This window comes from Lutjanus erythropterus, chromosome 19 (genome assembly GCF_056507025.1).
Source record: "Lutjanus erythropterus isolate fLutEry1 chromosome 19, fLutEry1.hap2, whole genome shotgun sequence".
Lineage (NCBI taxonomy): Eukaryota > Metazoa > Chordata > Actinopteri > Lutjaniformes > Lutjanidae > Lutjanus > Lutjanus erythropterus.
In genome coordinates this window covers 22,610,026-22,625,805 of record NC_139335.1, presented here as the reverse complement: position 1 = coordinate 22,625,805, position 15,780 = coordinate 22,610,026, and the positions used below count along the sequence as shown (strand labels likewise).

At 40.0% G+C, this 15,780-nt stretch overlaps 1 protein-coding gene across 1 annotated transcript in view; it reads left to right on the top strand.

Annotated features, from left to right (window-relative positions):
• tnrc18 (trinucleotide repeat containing 18) overlaps positions 1 to 3,365 on the top strand; it is a 61,374-nt gene extending 58,009 nt beyond the window's left edge. The window contains exons 29-30 of the mRNA XM_084744419.1: positions 1,159 to 1,233; positions 1,760 to 3,365. Coding sequence (XP_084600545.1) covers positions 1,159 to 1,233; positions 1,760 to 1,966 — 282 coding nt within the window. The 3' untranslated portion in view covers positions 1,967 to 3,365. The remainder of the gene's footprint in view (positions 1 to 1,158; positions 1,234 to 1,759) is intronic.
• Positions 3,366 to 15,780: the final 12,415 nt, after the last annotated feature.

Below are 15,780 nucleotides of genomic sequence, written 5' to 3'. Positions count from 1 at the left end.
AGGGAACTGAATTCTCATTAACATGAAACAAACAGTATCACAAGTTATGGAGCAGAATAGAAATTTAAAAGGACACAGCAGCTGTAGTGTTGTTGTCAGAGAAGCCAATATTTCTGTAATCTCTGCTGACATGCCGTGGTCTTTTTATGCTTAATTACCGTAAATGTTTTACAGACTTGTCCCTTAAAATAGGCAGCTTTTAAGTTCTGCTTAGTACTGTTTGTGAGGGAGTGTGGACTACTTGTAATATCTTAATGAAGACCTGCATGCACTAAAGAGGCCAGACCAATCTGGTTTTTACTCTAGTAAGTAGATGGTTTAACACCAGTAATGGTGGTGGCAATTTTCTATGTGCTCATGCTTAATCTAAAGAGGTTTAAGTCAGGTGTTCTCTTGTAGGCTTACTTACCTTTACACTATTACTAAGCTAAACTTAAGCCACATTCATGAAAGCTACTTAAAGCTATTACAAGGAGCTTTTAACTGTCTATGAAACAGTATCAGTTTAATACTGATTCGTCTGCTCGACCTGCATAAATAAACAAGACAGTCTGTGAGGCCATCAACTGTTTCTGTAAAGTTATATATTAGTTCTTAATACCTGCCACAGGGTCAGATTGACCTTGAAATCAGATGAAACAAGCCTGTGTTTATATTTTCTCAACCAAAGTAAGAATGAGTCATACCTTAGCCAGTTTGAAGAAGTAGGAGATTTCTTTTTGATTATTTTTGATGTCATATTTTGTGGTTATGTCTGAGGAAACACTACCACTTGTGTCCACAGGGGCCTCCAAAATGAACAAACCATGGCAGCTCTTTGTAGTATCTTAAAATATCCCAGTTTAACCAGTGTAGATTACGACATTTAATTTCGGTAATTTAATTTCATATAAATCATGAAAGGGGAATTATTTAGTTCAGTCTCATAACTAATAGAACCCTCCAACCATCATTTCTCTCGTTTCTCTCCTCATTTCAAAATATATACTGCTGCTCCTGTATCATTAAAAAGCTATCATGACAAGGTTGATCGTGACTTTTTTCATGTATGCCTGATTCAATCATAGACATTAAGTAAAAGAAACACGTCCCACAGAATACATTATTTTGTTTGATTAGTTTGAAGCTTTTTACTAAGACTTCTTTTTTTTTCTCCAGAACTGGGATCAGATGTGTGGTCAGTCTTTACCAGCAGCTCTGCACTCTTCTATCCAGAGGAAAGACTTCATGGAGGTGAGGAAATCATGTGCTTATTTTATCAGAATGATAAAGTAAATAATACTTACTTACTGAGCACCAGCCTTTACAGCTTATTACCTCCCAGAAGTAAACGTTTCTCCTAAGACTTCACATTCAGAGGAGTAACAGTGGTACCGCTGTAGCATCCCTGTATAAAACTTGTACCTGTAGCTAAAGCATTTTAGCCAGGAAGCTAACGTTAACAAAGTTAGCTACCTAATGGTACTAGAAGTTGTTTAATTTAAATGATTAATGTAAATACAAATGTATAGAAACTGCTGTTTGCATTGTGCAGTATTACAGTGTCAGGAATTGAAACAAATAAGTAAGTTTTCAGAAATATTGCACTTTCTTGCAGCACTTGAACATTAAAGCAACCCTCTAATGAGATGACAATACCATCAGTGGCTCCAAGCCACTTTGACTTTGAGATCCCTCGTCTAGTTGAGTGGAAAAAAGCAGGTGTTTGATCCATAGTATATACAGTGTATTAAGAATAAAACCTCTGTCTCTTTCACAGCGCGCCCTCTACCAGTCGTCTCACAGCGACGAGAACGATGTGCAGACGGTCAGCCACAAGTGCCTGGTGGTAAGCGTTGAGGAGTACGAGCAGATGACCCACACACGCCGCTACGCCGACAGCGAGGACCTCTACTACCTGGCCGGTACCTATGAACCCACCACCGGCATGATCTTCAACACGGACGGGGTCCCGGTCATCTGCTGAGCGAACACAGAACCTCCCAACGAGTCGCTGAAACCAAATCATGACCTGACTTACCAACTCTGGACCTCACAAGGGAGTCAAACACAGCCCGAGGTCTTTAACAAGTCTAATCACTGACCTTCACTCATGATGGATCCTTTCACGGCCGTGACTCGATAAACTCAACCGCTCCGAAACCACGATACACTTCAAACAGACTGTTGTGAACAGCGATGACTACAGAGACAGGAGACACTATAGACAGTGTTAAAAGGAACAAGTCTCTTGAAACTTTTGCACACACAGACTCCATTAACACACACTGCTCGTTGTGTTCGTGGGAACGCTTCAGAACACACACTTCAGTGTCCTTTTAAATGTAAATATACCCTTCATAAACACATACTCACACTCACACATGCACAGACACATGTAAATACTCACCTCCACGTAATACACACAGTTATATAGAGGAAAATCTGAGTGTTTTATTTTCATGTAATAGATTTATGTCAGAGTACTTTTTTCTAAAGAGGTAAACAGTCGAGAAGCTTTAATGAACTGTGAATGATGATGATACAGGAGAGAGGCCCGTTGCTGTCCGTCCCGCCCCCCGGCAGGACAGACAAAAAAAAACAGACAGAGAGAGACACACGCGCCGGTGATGTGACGTTGTGCTTATGATGTTGCTGTGGTGATGTTACAGTCATGTTACAGTCATATAAATGTATCTACAGAACAGCAGGAGCGACAGACAAAGAGAGACAGGGATGCACAGAAAGACAAAGGTAGAGACTCCTTCCATTGCTGTCCAACAGAAAGCACTTAACAAAAAAAGAAAACACTTAAAATATCTACCCTCCCTTTAATTTAACCCCTTCTATTCCCCTTGACAATCCTAACTCGGACGGGGAAGCTGTCCGTGCGCTACTAAAACTTATGACTCCCTCAGAGACTCAGGCTTAAAGAGAGAGGAACTATTTAAAGCACTTCCCTTTTTCATCTTTGAGTTCCTTATCTTAAAGGAAAAATCCACCCTAAAAACACTATGAAACTAAACACGCTGCTGTTGATGTGTCTTGTATTTGGTTGTTTGCCCATTTTGCACTGAGGTTGAACAACATGCACGGGGAAAAGAGTCTCCAGTTTCTCCACCTGACAGAAGCCTCAATAGATGAGAGCCTGAACCCTTTTGGGGTGAAAACAACCACTCTAATTTTTACTCTTTATTTGGATAAAATTAGAAAACTGCAGCACTGTTCAAGCTATTAGGAGCCCAAACTCTCTGACCAGTCAAGTGAACAATTATGCTATTTTACACAGAAAAAATAAAGAAATAGTCATCCTGTCAGTTTGCCTCCATTAAAATGGACAAACCTGACATTTACAAGTACCTTATTAAATCTTCACATAATGTAATTCAGACACTTTATTTTGCTGTTTTGGCACTGTTGAGCCAAACTTCATTCTAAAAGCAGGTGTTTTTATATTAGGGCCATATTTTCCACAGTAAAAACTTTAGTTACACCATCACTAAGACTATTTTATGATTCACTTTGATCTACAGGCAAAATCGGCACATGTCATTAATTAGTAACATCATTACCTAACCTGTGATGAAGTGTTTTGACAGACTGGCTGCGTTTATAGTGCTTGTTTTCATCCAAAGGTGGGCGTGGCTGTTAAAAAAAAAAGGGATGTAACATATGGCTGCTCTCATCCATAAAGACCTAGCACGGCTACAAGATTCAGAAAAGTCAACTACAACACTTGATCACAAAGTGACTCCAGTGTGTGGAGTCCCAGAGGGTGGATTTTCCCTTTTTTTTCTGCTTTTTTTAAGGTGTTTTTAGGGTTTTGAACGCTGCAGTCAGCCCCAGATGCATCAAGGTCATGGCGCTGATAGTCAGTATGCAGCTGCCAGCACTGATTCCATCATGGACATAATTCAATTTTAACAGTCATCTTCCACAGTTTGGCTCCGTTCATTTGTTTTGGCTGCAGCGTTTTCAACCTCTAAATGTCCCGTGCTCGATGTCTTTTAGTTTTCTTTTGCTTCTGCTGTTTTTTGGATGTCTATCTTAGCCCCAGTTTGAACATGTTTTGACCCTCCATGCAATCATCGATGACATGAATGCACTTTGAACGAGGAGACTCTGTGACGGGGGAGTCTTGTACGTCTTCCTTTACTAACCCCCCCTTCTAACTGCCCCCCGCCGGCTCTCCTCTGCATAATGCCCCAGATAAACAAACACACGCCGCCACGTCCCTTTTTACAAGTTCTTCTTTTTCGTCTCTCTTAGCTGCTTATGAATTTTTTCTATGTGCCTAGTTTGAACCGTTTTTAGGGTGAGACTGTTGAATGTCGTGCTCAGGGTTGTGAGCGTTTGGGCGGCCTTACTCTCCCAGGCCTTATGATGATGATTCGCCAAAATCTTGCTTAGGTCCCGCCCCCCTCGAGGAGTAATCAGATTTTTCCCAGTCTGCTGACATTGGGAAACGCCTGAATTCTTTGTGATTTATAGTTTAACGAACCCTCCGTTCCTGAGCTCTTAACTCACTTAGCTACACTATTGTGTATAGAGTTTGTATCAGTATCTGTATACAGTATATAGTATGCTGTATTTATAGTTTTTATCTGTGATTATCATGTTGATTTTCTTGTATGTTTATTACCACGTTGCCCACTCTCTGCTTCACTGCAGAGACTGAAGATTGTCTTGTTGATATTCAATAGGTTTAATATTTTCTACTCTTTTGAGATCTTTTGGTTATGTCTGGATTTGTCTGATTTTATCTTATTTTTACTCACTCTGAGATGGCTGTGAGACGTCCCAAGATGTTGATGTTGTTCGTGTGACGTTTTTCCAATAAATGACAAAAGACGTCTGCCTGTATAGTAGCATTTGAGCACATCTCCAACTGTAAAATCCAGACATGATAGCCAGCCCGTAAAAGAAAAGTTTGATAATGTGCTGCTAGACTATTAGTATTGAAAGTGATATAACCAGGTACGGAGGGACTACATGTGCTGTTTTCTGAGATTACTCAATCGATTACCTGCTTAAAGCCCCACCTGCTCCTCAAGCTGCTGCCTGAAACTCGCATTTCTGCAGACAAAAAGTTCAAAAGTTTTGAGGGACAGTCAGCCAGAATGAATGTGCAGCTGGTATCTCAGCTGTGGGAGTGTAATGTGGGTACACTGGTCGTACCGGTGTTTGCAGAGTGAACAAGTTAAAGTGCCCGTTATGAATGTTTGTTTACCCCTGGAGCTGCTAAAGCACTTTTTTCTGTGTGTGTGTGTGTGTGTGTGTGTGTGTGTGTGTGTGTGTGTGTGTGTGTGTGTGTGCGTGTGCGTGTGAGAGAGTGTGAGTGTGAGGCAGGGAGACTGATAAGACATCATACTCTTATCCCTTGGTATTACACACATGCACACACTTACACACCATTGCAACACTTTAAGGTGTGTTATTGCCTTCCAATCTCTATTTGCCCCCCTATCTCCATCCAAAGCCCAGCCTTAGGCCTTCAAACAGGGTCCAACACACACACACACACACACACACACGCACACACACTTATTGCCCACTTCGCCTTCATTTTTATTTGGTGTCATATGTTTTAAGACTTTGAATATGTTCTTTTTATCACCATTTATGTTCTAGTTGTTTGGCTTGTCTTTCAAATTTTTGATTTTGCTGTGATTTTTTTTTTCTTTTGCATGTTGCCGTCATTTTTTTCTTCCCTTGCTTCCCCTCTCTGAACAATCGTCCACGCCTCTCAAGCAATACTGCTGACTGGCACTGGGAGCTAGCTGCTAGAGAGAGAGAAAGAGAGGAATGGGAGAGAGAGCAAAAGAGAGAATGGGAGACAGAGAGAGAGAGAGAGAGAGAGAGAGAGAGAGAGAGGTGGACTGGAGGCTGGTTCTTCGTCTGCTGTTCCTTCAGTATCGTTATCGTCCTGTTACAGAAAAAAAAAGATTATTTTGAAAATAAATAGAAAAATCATCTAAGTTTTGTAAATGATCCTTCACTGTCTGAGGGGAGAAAAAGCTATCAGAATATACTTTGTACACATGTCTAATCTTGTAAAAATGCAAAAAAAAAAGAATACATTTTAGAGATAAATCTGAAACCAGATATATTCTGTCACCCTATACTGTATGTGTAAGGAACTGTTTTTTCTTTTTTTTTTTTTTTTTACAGACAGCAACCACGTTTATCAGTGTTTCTTTTAAATTGTTTTAGTAACTCAATATTTTATAGTTAATCAATAAACAGATGGAACTGTACTTTTGGTGTTCTGTGAGTCTCTGGTGTAAAAATCAGTTTCTTTCATCAGGCTTTTCTCTTGTCTGATATCAATGACAAACCTTTCCCTGTCAGCACTCTCTGCCTTATTTTTGCTCCTTTCAGCCATAAATCTGCAGGCAAAGAGCAGGAACACAGTTCTGATTCATTGTGAATTTTAGTTTAGTCTAACATGACGTGTTCACAGAGTGTCTGAAAGATGCTTTAAAGGAGCAATATGTAACAATTGCTCATCCTAAAATGAGTACTCCAGTCCAGTTGGAGCCATAGACAGTATATTAAATACGCTGAAGTCCTATTTTATATCCAGTCTATGTTTGAAGCGAGTTGTTTCCCCCTGCCCCCTCCTCCCTAGACTCAAGGAAGCTCAGGTAGGCTGAAGGAGCACTGAAGGAGTGCAAGACACGGTCAACATTGTAATTTGACAATAACAAGGAAGGAGTTGTATACCGTAAGTTGATCAGCTGTCAGTTGTCTGTCAGTGTAAAGCAAAGCCTGTTATCCTGAAAACAAAAGCCTGCTGCTTTGAACATACACACTCTGGAGTTGGAGTTCAGTGACTGCCTGCCAGACTCCATTAACGTATTGTCCAATATTTAAGTGTTATAAATATGTACTCCTCCTCAAAGATCATTGATGGTTTCTAACAACCCATAAACAGATACTAAATCATTTTTTGCGAACATTCTGCATTAATTTGAGCTCCAATCAAGGTGAAACAGGCAAACAAAAACAGTTATCCAAGCACAGAATGAATAATTGACATGTATCACATATTTCTCCTTTAACGAAAAATTTAAAACATTTTGGGAAATATGCTAATTTTCTTTCTTGTTCAAGCCCAGATGATTGACATATGTCAAAAATACATATACATATGTGTGAAACAGGATAGACAATAATTTGATTTGAACATTGAAAAGTGGGTGTGTCATAACCCAACATATCATGTTGTTGGTAGTTAGCTAACTATTAAACCTTAGCTCTGTGCCACTAAAAGTTGAGCATTGATCATTGTTATTGTTGAAATTGGTTGGTTCAAGCACACATTTTGTTTTACAGGGAATAAAAACATGGCTCTGTCTAAAGGAAACAAAACAAGATAGAACTTGTTAATTAGTGAGCTTTGGATGTGCTGGTTGGAGGATTTTGTTACCTTTGGACAACCATGCTACCTCCTTCCTCTGTTTCCAGTGTTTGTGCTCAGCTAAGCTAACAGACTGTTAGCTCTAGCTTTGTATTTACCACACAGATATGAGAGTCGTATAAATCTTCCCATCCAGCTGTCTGCCAGAAGGCACATCAGTGCATTTCACAAAACACTGGACTATTCCATCACCTCTTCTCCTGCAGGTTTCACCGCCACCAGAAGAAGCATCATTGGCAGGCTCTCATGTTTTTGATTTTTACTTTGCTTTTGTGCCCCGGTGCAGTTTGTGTGGACTGCCCCTTTAATCAACAGTGGACTCCATCAGGCCTCCATTTTGGCAGCCCTGTAATGAAGCTGCTGGTTGTGATAAAATGGAGGAAAGTTCAGCTTCCTCTGCTGAGCTGCAGAGCTGACCACGGGAGACACATTTTCCACCGCTGACCGTTCATGACTCTGCCCTCAAAGAGCTGGCAAAGGTGTGTGTTGTGTGTGTGTGTGTGTGTGTGTGTGTGTGTGGCTTTTGAATTCCTGTGTGTCCACGTGTAATTAAATCTTTGCTGACATGAACTGAGTGTGTGTTCCTGTTTCATAGTGAGAGCAGCAGTCAGGGGTTCGGCCGCCTCTCTGTTTCCCCCAAAGGACCAACATCAGCATAACATCAGAACCTGCTGGGAGCTTCCTCTGACACACACACACACACACACACACACACAGATATAGTACACCAGCACAGAAAGGTATCCACACATCCTGACATACACTGGCACACACTCTGCCTCTCCATCCTACCTCAGCAGTGCCCTACACACACCCCTGTGGGAGTGTCGGCATGCACGGTTCTGATTGGCTGGCATCGCATGAACAGAGCCGTTTGATTGGCTGAGGCTCCATTGCAGCTTCAACGCAAGGAGCAGAGGGAGCTGAGATGCGAGTGTGTGTGTGCGTGCGTGCGTGTGTGAGTGTGTGCACCTGTGTATATGTGAGTGTTTAAACTCATTACTGTTGAATCCCTCTACCTCTCTTTCTTCACTCCTCAGCTGTTCCAAGGCAGCCGTGTGTGTGTGTGTGTGTGTGTGTGTGTGTGTGTGTGTGTGTGTGTGTGTGTGTGTGTGTGTGTGTGAGAGAGAGAGAGAGAGAGAGTGAGTGAGTGAGTGTGAGTCGCACACACCGGTTTCCCAGGAGACAGGTATCTAAGTGAGGGGGCGTTCAAACGCACAGTGAGCACAACAGTTTGAAAGGGTTGTTATTCAGAGTGGAGTCTGCTCTCAGACTTTCAGAACACTGTGTTTGTCCTTCAACTGTTTTGTCAAAAAGAAAAAAAAAACAGAGCTTTCTTTATTCACGTCTATACTAACTCTATTTTCTCCTTCTTCCCTCTTTTCTGTCTGTCAGTCTTTCATTCACACATGCATCCCTCTCTGATTACTTGTCTTTTCAGCTCTGTTTTCTTTATGTCTTACGCATCAGAAGCCTTTAAGTTCCCATGAAGTTAAAATCGATGTTGAAGTGTTTTTATCACATATGTACTGAGCCATACATCATCTATATGCCAGCATCTGGCCCAACAATGACAACAAAGACGTTTTGTGTATATTCTTGGGTATTTCAAATGGCATTTTCAGTTTTCAGCGTCCAATGAAACGCTCTCTTGCTATGACACCACAAGAGAACGAAAGGAAAATATATCCCTTCACTGGAGCAGACTGTGGTGTTTCTTCAAGCTTCACTGTACAAAAGTTTATACAACAACTTTATAACTTTATCCACTGACTCTTGCTTTGTTTGTTGCTAGAGAAGTTAACCGTAACTGTTAGCTGGCGTTGGTAGGCAACAGAACTGGCCTTAGCAGACTCCCAGTGAACACGACCAGTCACTGGGATGAACACAGCACAGCACCAAGGTCAATTACAGATTTCGCTGATGGAAAAATAGCTTTACTTGTTGCTAAAGTAAGTAACCACTAACCACTAACTGCTGTTAGCTCGGTTAGCCGTGACTCTGGATGCTCAGCAAAACTCAGCAAGAAAAACAGTTTGGTACTGTACAACCCATCAGCTGAGTGTTTAGGTCCCGGACTGTTTATCCAAACAGAAACACAAAAACTAGTTGTGGATTTAAGGAGAGTTATGTGCTCTATTTTATTATTGAACAAACACAAACCAACTTTTTTGGTTCATGAGCTCTTAGTCCAGTGACATACTTGCTTTTTAACCAAAAGTTTGCATTCGTGTTCGCGCAGCACACACACAACTGTCCTGCCAAATGGATGTAAGTTACACAAGGTAGTCGTGATGCCAATGCTGATGTGTAGTTAAAAGCAAGTATATCTCAGATCTTAAACGAAACAATCCCTCTTTACAGGTTGCACAGTGTGCACTTAAAGCAACAAGTGATTTATTTTTGGTTAATTGTGAATTGACTGAATTATTTCTAGAGGCCTGCAGAGATAAAAATGAAGGTTAAAAGCAGATACAAAAGATCAGAATCAGGCCTGATAGAAGGTTTTTCTTTGTTATCCCATTAATCACCTTATGACCCCTCAAATCAGGGAGCTAATAAAATGAAAGTTTAATAAGAAAAAAGCTAGTAGTTACAGAGACAGCAGTACTTATTATTTCTCTCTGCATGCTTGTATGATATATATGTGGCTGTTTGTGTGTGTGTGTGTGTGTGTTTCTTGTTTTCTTTGGCTTTTGATCTCTCCGTCTCTCTCACACCTCACTGTGTCTCTTGTTCTTCTGCCTCTTGTGATAAATTTGAATGCGAAATGACAACTGTGCCTTACAAATATTAGTTCAGAGTGCGATCCCACATGGAAGCGTGTGTGTGTGCGTGTTTGTATTTGTGTGTGATGTACTGCATATCAATTAGCTATCTATTATTCATGCTGACAGCATAATGAATGAAACATCACAGTCTTTGAATTTCAGGCATGTTTACTTGTCTCTCTCTCTTTCCCTGTCTGTCTCTCTCTCTCTCACACACACACACACACACACACACACACACACACACACAGCTGCCATTGTGGGTATTTAGACAGGGATGACAGTGCGAATGAAATCCCTCTGTAGCTGTGAAGACGAGGTGATGCCCACTGAATACCTGACAGCTGAATACAGACCACCAGCTCCTCCTCATTCACACTGAGGACGAGGGGGACATGACTTAGTCTGTAAAATCTCTCTTATCGCTGCCAGAATACATCAGCCAGACCTGTTGGTAAAAATGTTGATACACTCATGCCTTCAGTTGATACCATGTGCTCATGGTAATAAGCTTTGATGGCTGCAGATTTCTGAAATGTTCTCCCCTGGGTTTTGCCTCTCAGGCTGCCCTCACTCTTATGATTGGTGGAGTTTGTCAAGACCTGTCAAGAGCAGCCTGACAGGAAGCTCTGCAGACACTAGTCAGGGCTGAAAGCATTACTACTGCAACCTCCTCAGTCTTGGCTGGAGAAAATCTATACATTTATACATATATGTATACATTTGATATTTAATACATAACACCAGTTTTATCTACGTTACATCTACGTTATATTCTGTATAAAGAATAACGGTCGATGCAATCAAATTAAACTTTTTTACTCTCTGATAATGATATCGGCCCCAAAAATCCAGTCTTGGTTGGACTGTATGTGTTTTCTCTTATGTGTCAGTATTTTTGTTGTATAATAACAATAACAATAATAAGTCTAAAAAGATATTTTAAAAATAAATGAGGCACTACATCTTCAATCTATTACAATGCACCAAGCTGGACTAAAAAAATTAAACCATTTTTTTCTGCCTCAGCCTTTTTTTGTAGCATTGTTACTGTTTTCTTTGAATATAGCATATTTTGTTGCACAAACCGTTAACTTTTCTCTTAGATTCTGAATTTCAGTATTACATGCACATTATAATACTGTGCTTTCATTGTAAACCTTCACCAACCTGCTTCTCCACTGCTTGAATTTTGAACACAGAGAAGGGAAGTCTTCTCCAGCTCGAGGCTGCCACCTGTGGGTGAGGGCCGACGCTCACCTCCCAGGAAGTTTTCTGTCATATTTCATTTTTATATCTGGTTACACAGGAACAGACTGTTTTTATCATCCTCTATCCATCGTACTTATGAGACGTATCTGTGCATTGTGTCACTTATCAGGATGCCTTCTTCAGGCCCATCCCCTCTTCTCTGGTTTTCTGTCTTTCCTCTCGTCTCATACATCACCTCTCCCTCCTCTCTCTCATCATCCCTTCACACCTTCATATTCTAGCCATTTTTCTTCATCTTGTCTCTCTCTCTCTCTCTCTCTCTCTCTCTCTCTCTCTCGTGCCCTCTGGTTCCTTTGCCTTCTCTTTCTCCCTGCTCCCTCTCCGTCACTGATTCCTGACCTCCTCTGTCTCTCTGTCTGTGAATCTAACCTGCATTTGTCTTTCTGTCTTTCTTTCCCTTTATCGTTTGCCTTTTCTCTTCTCTTGAGTCAAGTCAGTTATAACTATAAAGCTTAAAATCACAGTTTTGTCTCAGACGGCTTCACAATCTGTCCAGTACATGACAGGATCATATCCTCAATTTAACATAACCATGACTTCACAACAGAAATCTCAGGAAGAAGCAACAGCAGAGAAATCCCTGCAGGACGGGTGGACATTAACCTGTTAAACAGAACCATCTGGGAAGTTGTCCTAAGAAACTGTTTGGAAAAGGACAGGCACTTTGGAAAAAAAAAACACTTGGCAAGTGATTGGATGAACCATCTGTCTATCACGTCTAACATCAACCAATCAGATCAAACTTTTGCAGAAGTCAGTCGAGAGAAGAACGAAAACATCTTTTCCACAGAGAAAAGCCTTCAGTGTTGTTCTTTGTTCTTCTTTCAATGAAGAAATACTCTCCAGTTCTGATATAACTGATGCTATCACAGTATCTACGGTAACCTCTTCAGGAGCTGCAATTGTTTGTTCAGGATGAGTCTCTTCCATAGATGCTTCTTGCGGTTGTCACACCCAAAACCACACCCTTAGCTGCCAGTAGTCCCTTCTAGGACACTGATTGGCTCCACCACTTTTGCTGCAGACGCAAACAGATAACTTGAAGCCTGGCGAGATGGATTCTTGTGTGATCTTGTGAATCCAGCTGCCTCGAAGGGTTACAATATAGAGAAACAGAGGATGTTCAGACAAAGATGCACTGTAAAAAAAAAAAAAAACATATATATTTGTAGTTGTTTTACCTTACCTTGTTTTACTGCCTTAAAATTTTAAGTTGATTAAAGTGATCACTTAAAGCAAATAAACTTTTCTAGTCAAATTAACTTTACATTAATGCAGTTGCACTTGAGAAAACATGTTCAATAAGCCTAAGATATTAAATTGAACCAATAAATCCTCAATCTCGCTGACGAACATTTTAAACAAATGTGATTCCTTTTACATTTTCATCAGTTTATATCTTCAAATAAAGTTTACTTTTTAAAATTGTATGCAACATTTTAAAGGTGAACATGAAATGCAGAAAACTTACTTGCAGCTGTAAAGATTACTTTCTCCCAAAAAAAGATCCACACTCTCCTCAACAGGAGTGCTGGATCCTTGATGATTTTGATGTATACTAGTTATAAAAAAAAAAGTCACAGTCACACTGCACAAAAGTATCATAAAACAAAAAATAGACATTTGACCATGACCACACCACAAAGCTGTAAGAATTAAAATGCAAAAGCGCTCAAGTGCTAAAGTGCTTGTGTATTTATTTGTGCTTAGCTAAAGTGCTAAGTGTTTAAGTGCTCATCTATTTATCGCACATTGCTCTATTGCACTGAGATTTAACATCAGAGTTTAGCAGCTTCATTAAGGTCGTAACAAACAATAGCTTGAAGATTTGCACTTTGGCACATGGAGTCTTCTTACAGAGGCAGTGGCTTGTATTCAGAGAAGAGAAATTATTGAGGGTCTGCAATTATTTCTGTTGCTTGTTTTATAACTGCCAACTAGTATATGGTCTGTATAGGCTCATATTCTCTCATTTTGTGCATGCTGGCAAGTCTGCTTTCCAGATGTACTGTTCAGTTTACTGTTGGTAAATATTATGACTTTTTTTTTTCTTTTTGCAGAGCTTCAGTGGAGACAAGCAATCCCCTAAACACGTGAGCTGACACTAGCTGGCAAATTTTGTGGGCTTGTTCCTTAACAGTAGCTGAGAAGATGTACACTCACTCTCCAGGACCACAAATATTACTTGAAAAAGTTCCAAATTAACCAATGGAAGCATTTATTTGTAAATGTAAAATTACTTTGAATGAAATTAAAATAATTAAAATCTTAGCATAGTAACCTTGTCAGCAAAGACAGATAGACCTGATGCCTGACATCTAAAAGAATTTGAACCACATCCAAAAAAAAAAACCAAAAACTTAAGTAACATTATTAGACACTTCAAATTAAATATTACAGTCTTGTCCTTATTAGTGGAAATTTTGTGCACAAATATATGTTTATCATATCAAAATATGACCGGGGTATTTCAAATAGTTTGTGAGTTATGAAGTTATAATTGCCCCCAGTCAACCCTATCTTGAAATATTGAGTTAGTATCTTAAAATAATGAGGAACTTTCTGGACAATAATGACTTTTCCATCATATTGGCAGAAATGGGTTTTCATGGATACAGATGTTTATAAAGCGTATAAAACAGATCTGTTTGTGTGTTTCTCCAGCCTGCAGTGTAGTTCATACACTTCACTGGTACACCAGAGTTATAGAGTAACATCAGTTCACTGTTTACCAAAAATATGAACATGTTTAAAGTACACCGCTCTTTTATTACAGTCATGCACAACAATGATTTCTGCATTGTGTGCATGGAGCACTTTGCAAATTCAAGGCAAAAAGAAAAAAGAAAAGAAAGACTAACAGAAATACTGTATATCAAGGTTTGAGAGATCAAACATGAACAATCACTGAGTCACTGATGCCTAAAGAAGCTACCATCCCCAGTCTCTCACTTACTTCCTACTTTAAGAGGGTTTGATCCACGTAACAGAGACAGTAAAGAAGAAGAGGAACCATGTTAATGACATGAAAATGCCACACGTAGCACTTTCACATCAATAAATGGCCTTTTGTGATTCAAACAAACAAGCTGACAACAGAAAAGATTTCTGCTACACTGCTATCCTGAATCATGAATAATGGCTCAAGCTTCCTTGCAGAACAGATGGTTATACAAGTGAAAGGCAAGCAGATACGTCTAATATCAGAACATAATGTGGTTTATCACCATTCGTGTACTCATACCCAGACATTACAATCCATTTGAAGAGAATATATTGACATTTAAATCATATTAAAACTTAGACACAATCAGAGTGGACAACAGACTAACACACCTCTTGTTTTACCCTTCAGCTCCCTTGCCACCTTCCTCTATCTCGTCCTCCTCTCTACAGTATGTGGAGCAGAATGACTAATGATCAGTTGCTCTGTCACACACCAGAGACTTTCTTTCCCTGCAGCCATTTCCAAAATTAGCACACACACACACACACACACACACACACACACACACCAATACACACACAGGCACAAATGCACACAGACAAAACAGCCAGATATTCATTGGTTCATGCACACACATAAAGTCACACAAATGCACACGGAGACAAGAACAGCAGCTCTACCAGAACACTTTGACCTCTATAATACTATGAAGATAGGAAGTTTTATTAGTATGAACGATTTATCCTTCTGTCCGGCCTTGCAGGGTCATGTGTTCTGTGTAGAGACACCATCCTGTAACAGAAAGGCCAAAAAAAGAGAGTTTCCCTTTATAAGAAGCCCTCTCTTTCATCCTGTGGGATCTCTGACATAAATATGAAGCTAAATAAAGACAGAACCTTTGATCCGTGAAACAAATGCTCTGCAGCAGTATCTATTTGAACCTGAAGTCCTTGTGCTGCTCGCTCCTTCATGTTGTTCTCTGAGCAGCAGCTCACTCTGCTGGATACAAGCAGTTAATACAGATTTCACTTGACTTATTGACAGAGGTGGGACCAAGTCATTGTTCTGCAAGTCCTAAACTATGAGTTTGGAGTCCTAAACAAGTCATAATGTAACAGTGAGTTCTTTAACGTAGAATCACTAGGATTTGTCCAGGCTGTTCCTAAACATACCAAACATTTAGTTTATTATAAAGTCTCATTCCCAGGACATCAAATACCGGTGTTTTTGTGTTGGTGAAGCGTCCTGAGCACAGCAAAATAATGAGACATACAGGCAGAGGGCAGGACCTCTGTAGATACAGACACAACCACACACTGCTGGGAATTAATACCATTAACATTAACTGAATTAGGAAATTAAAGGAAATAATTGATTTGTGGAATACT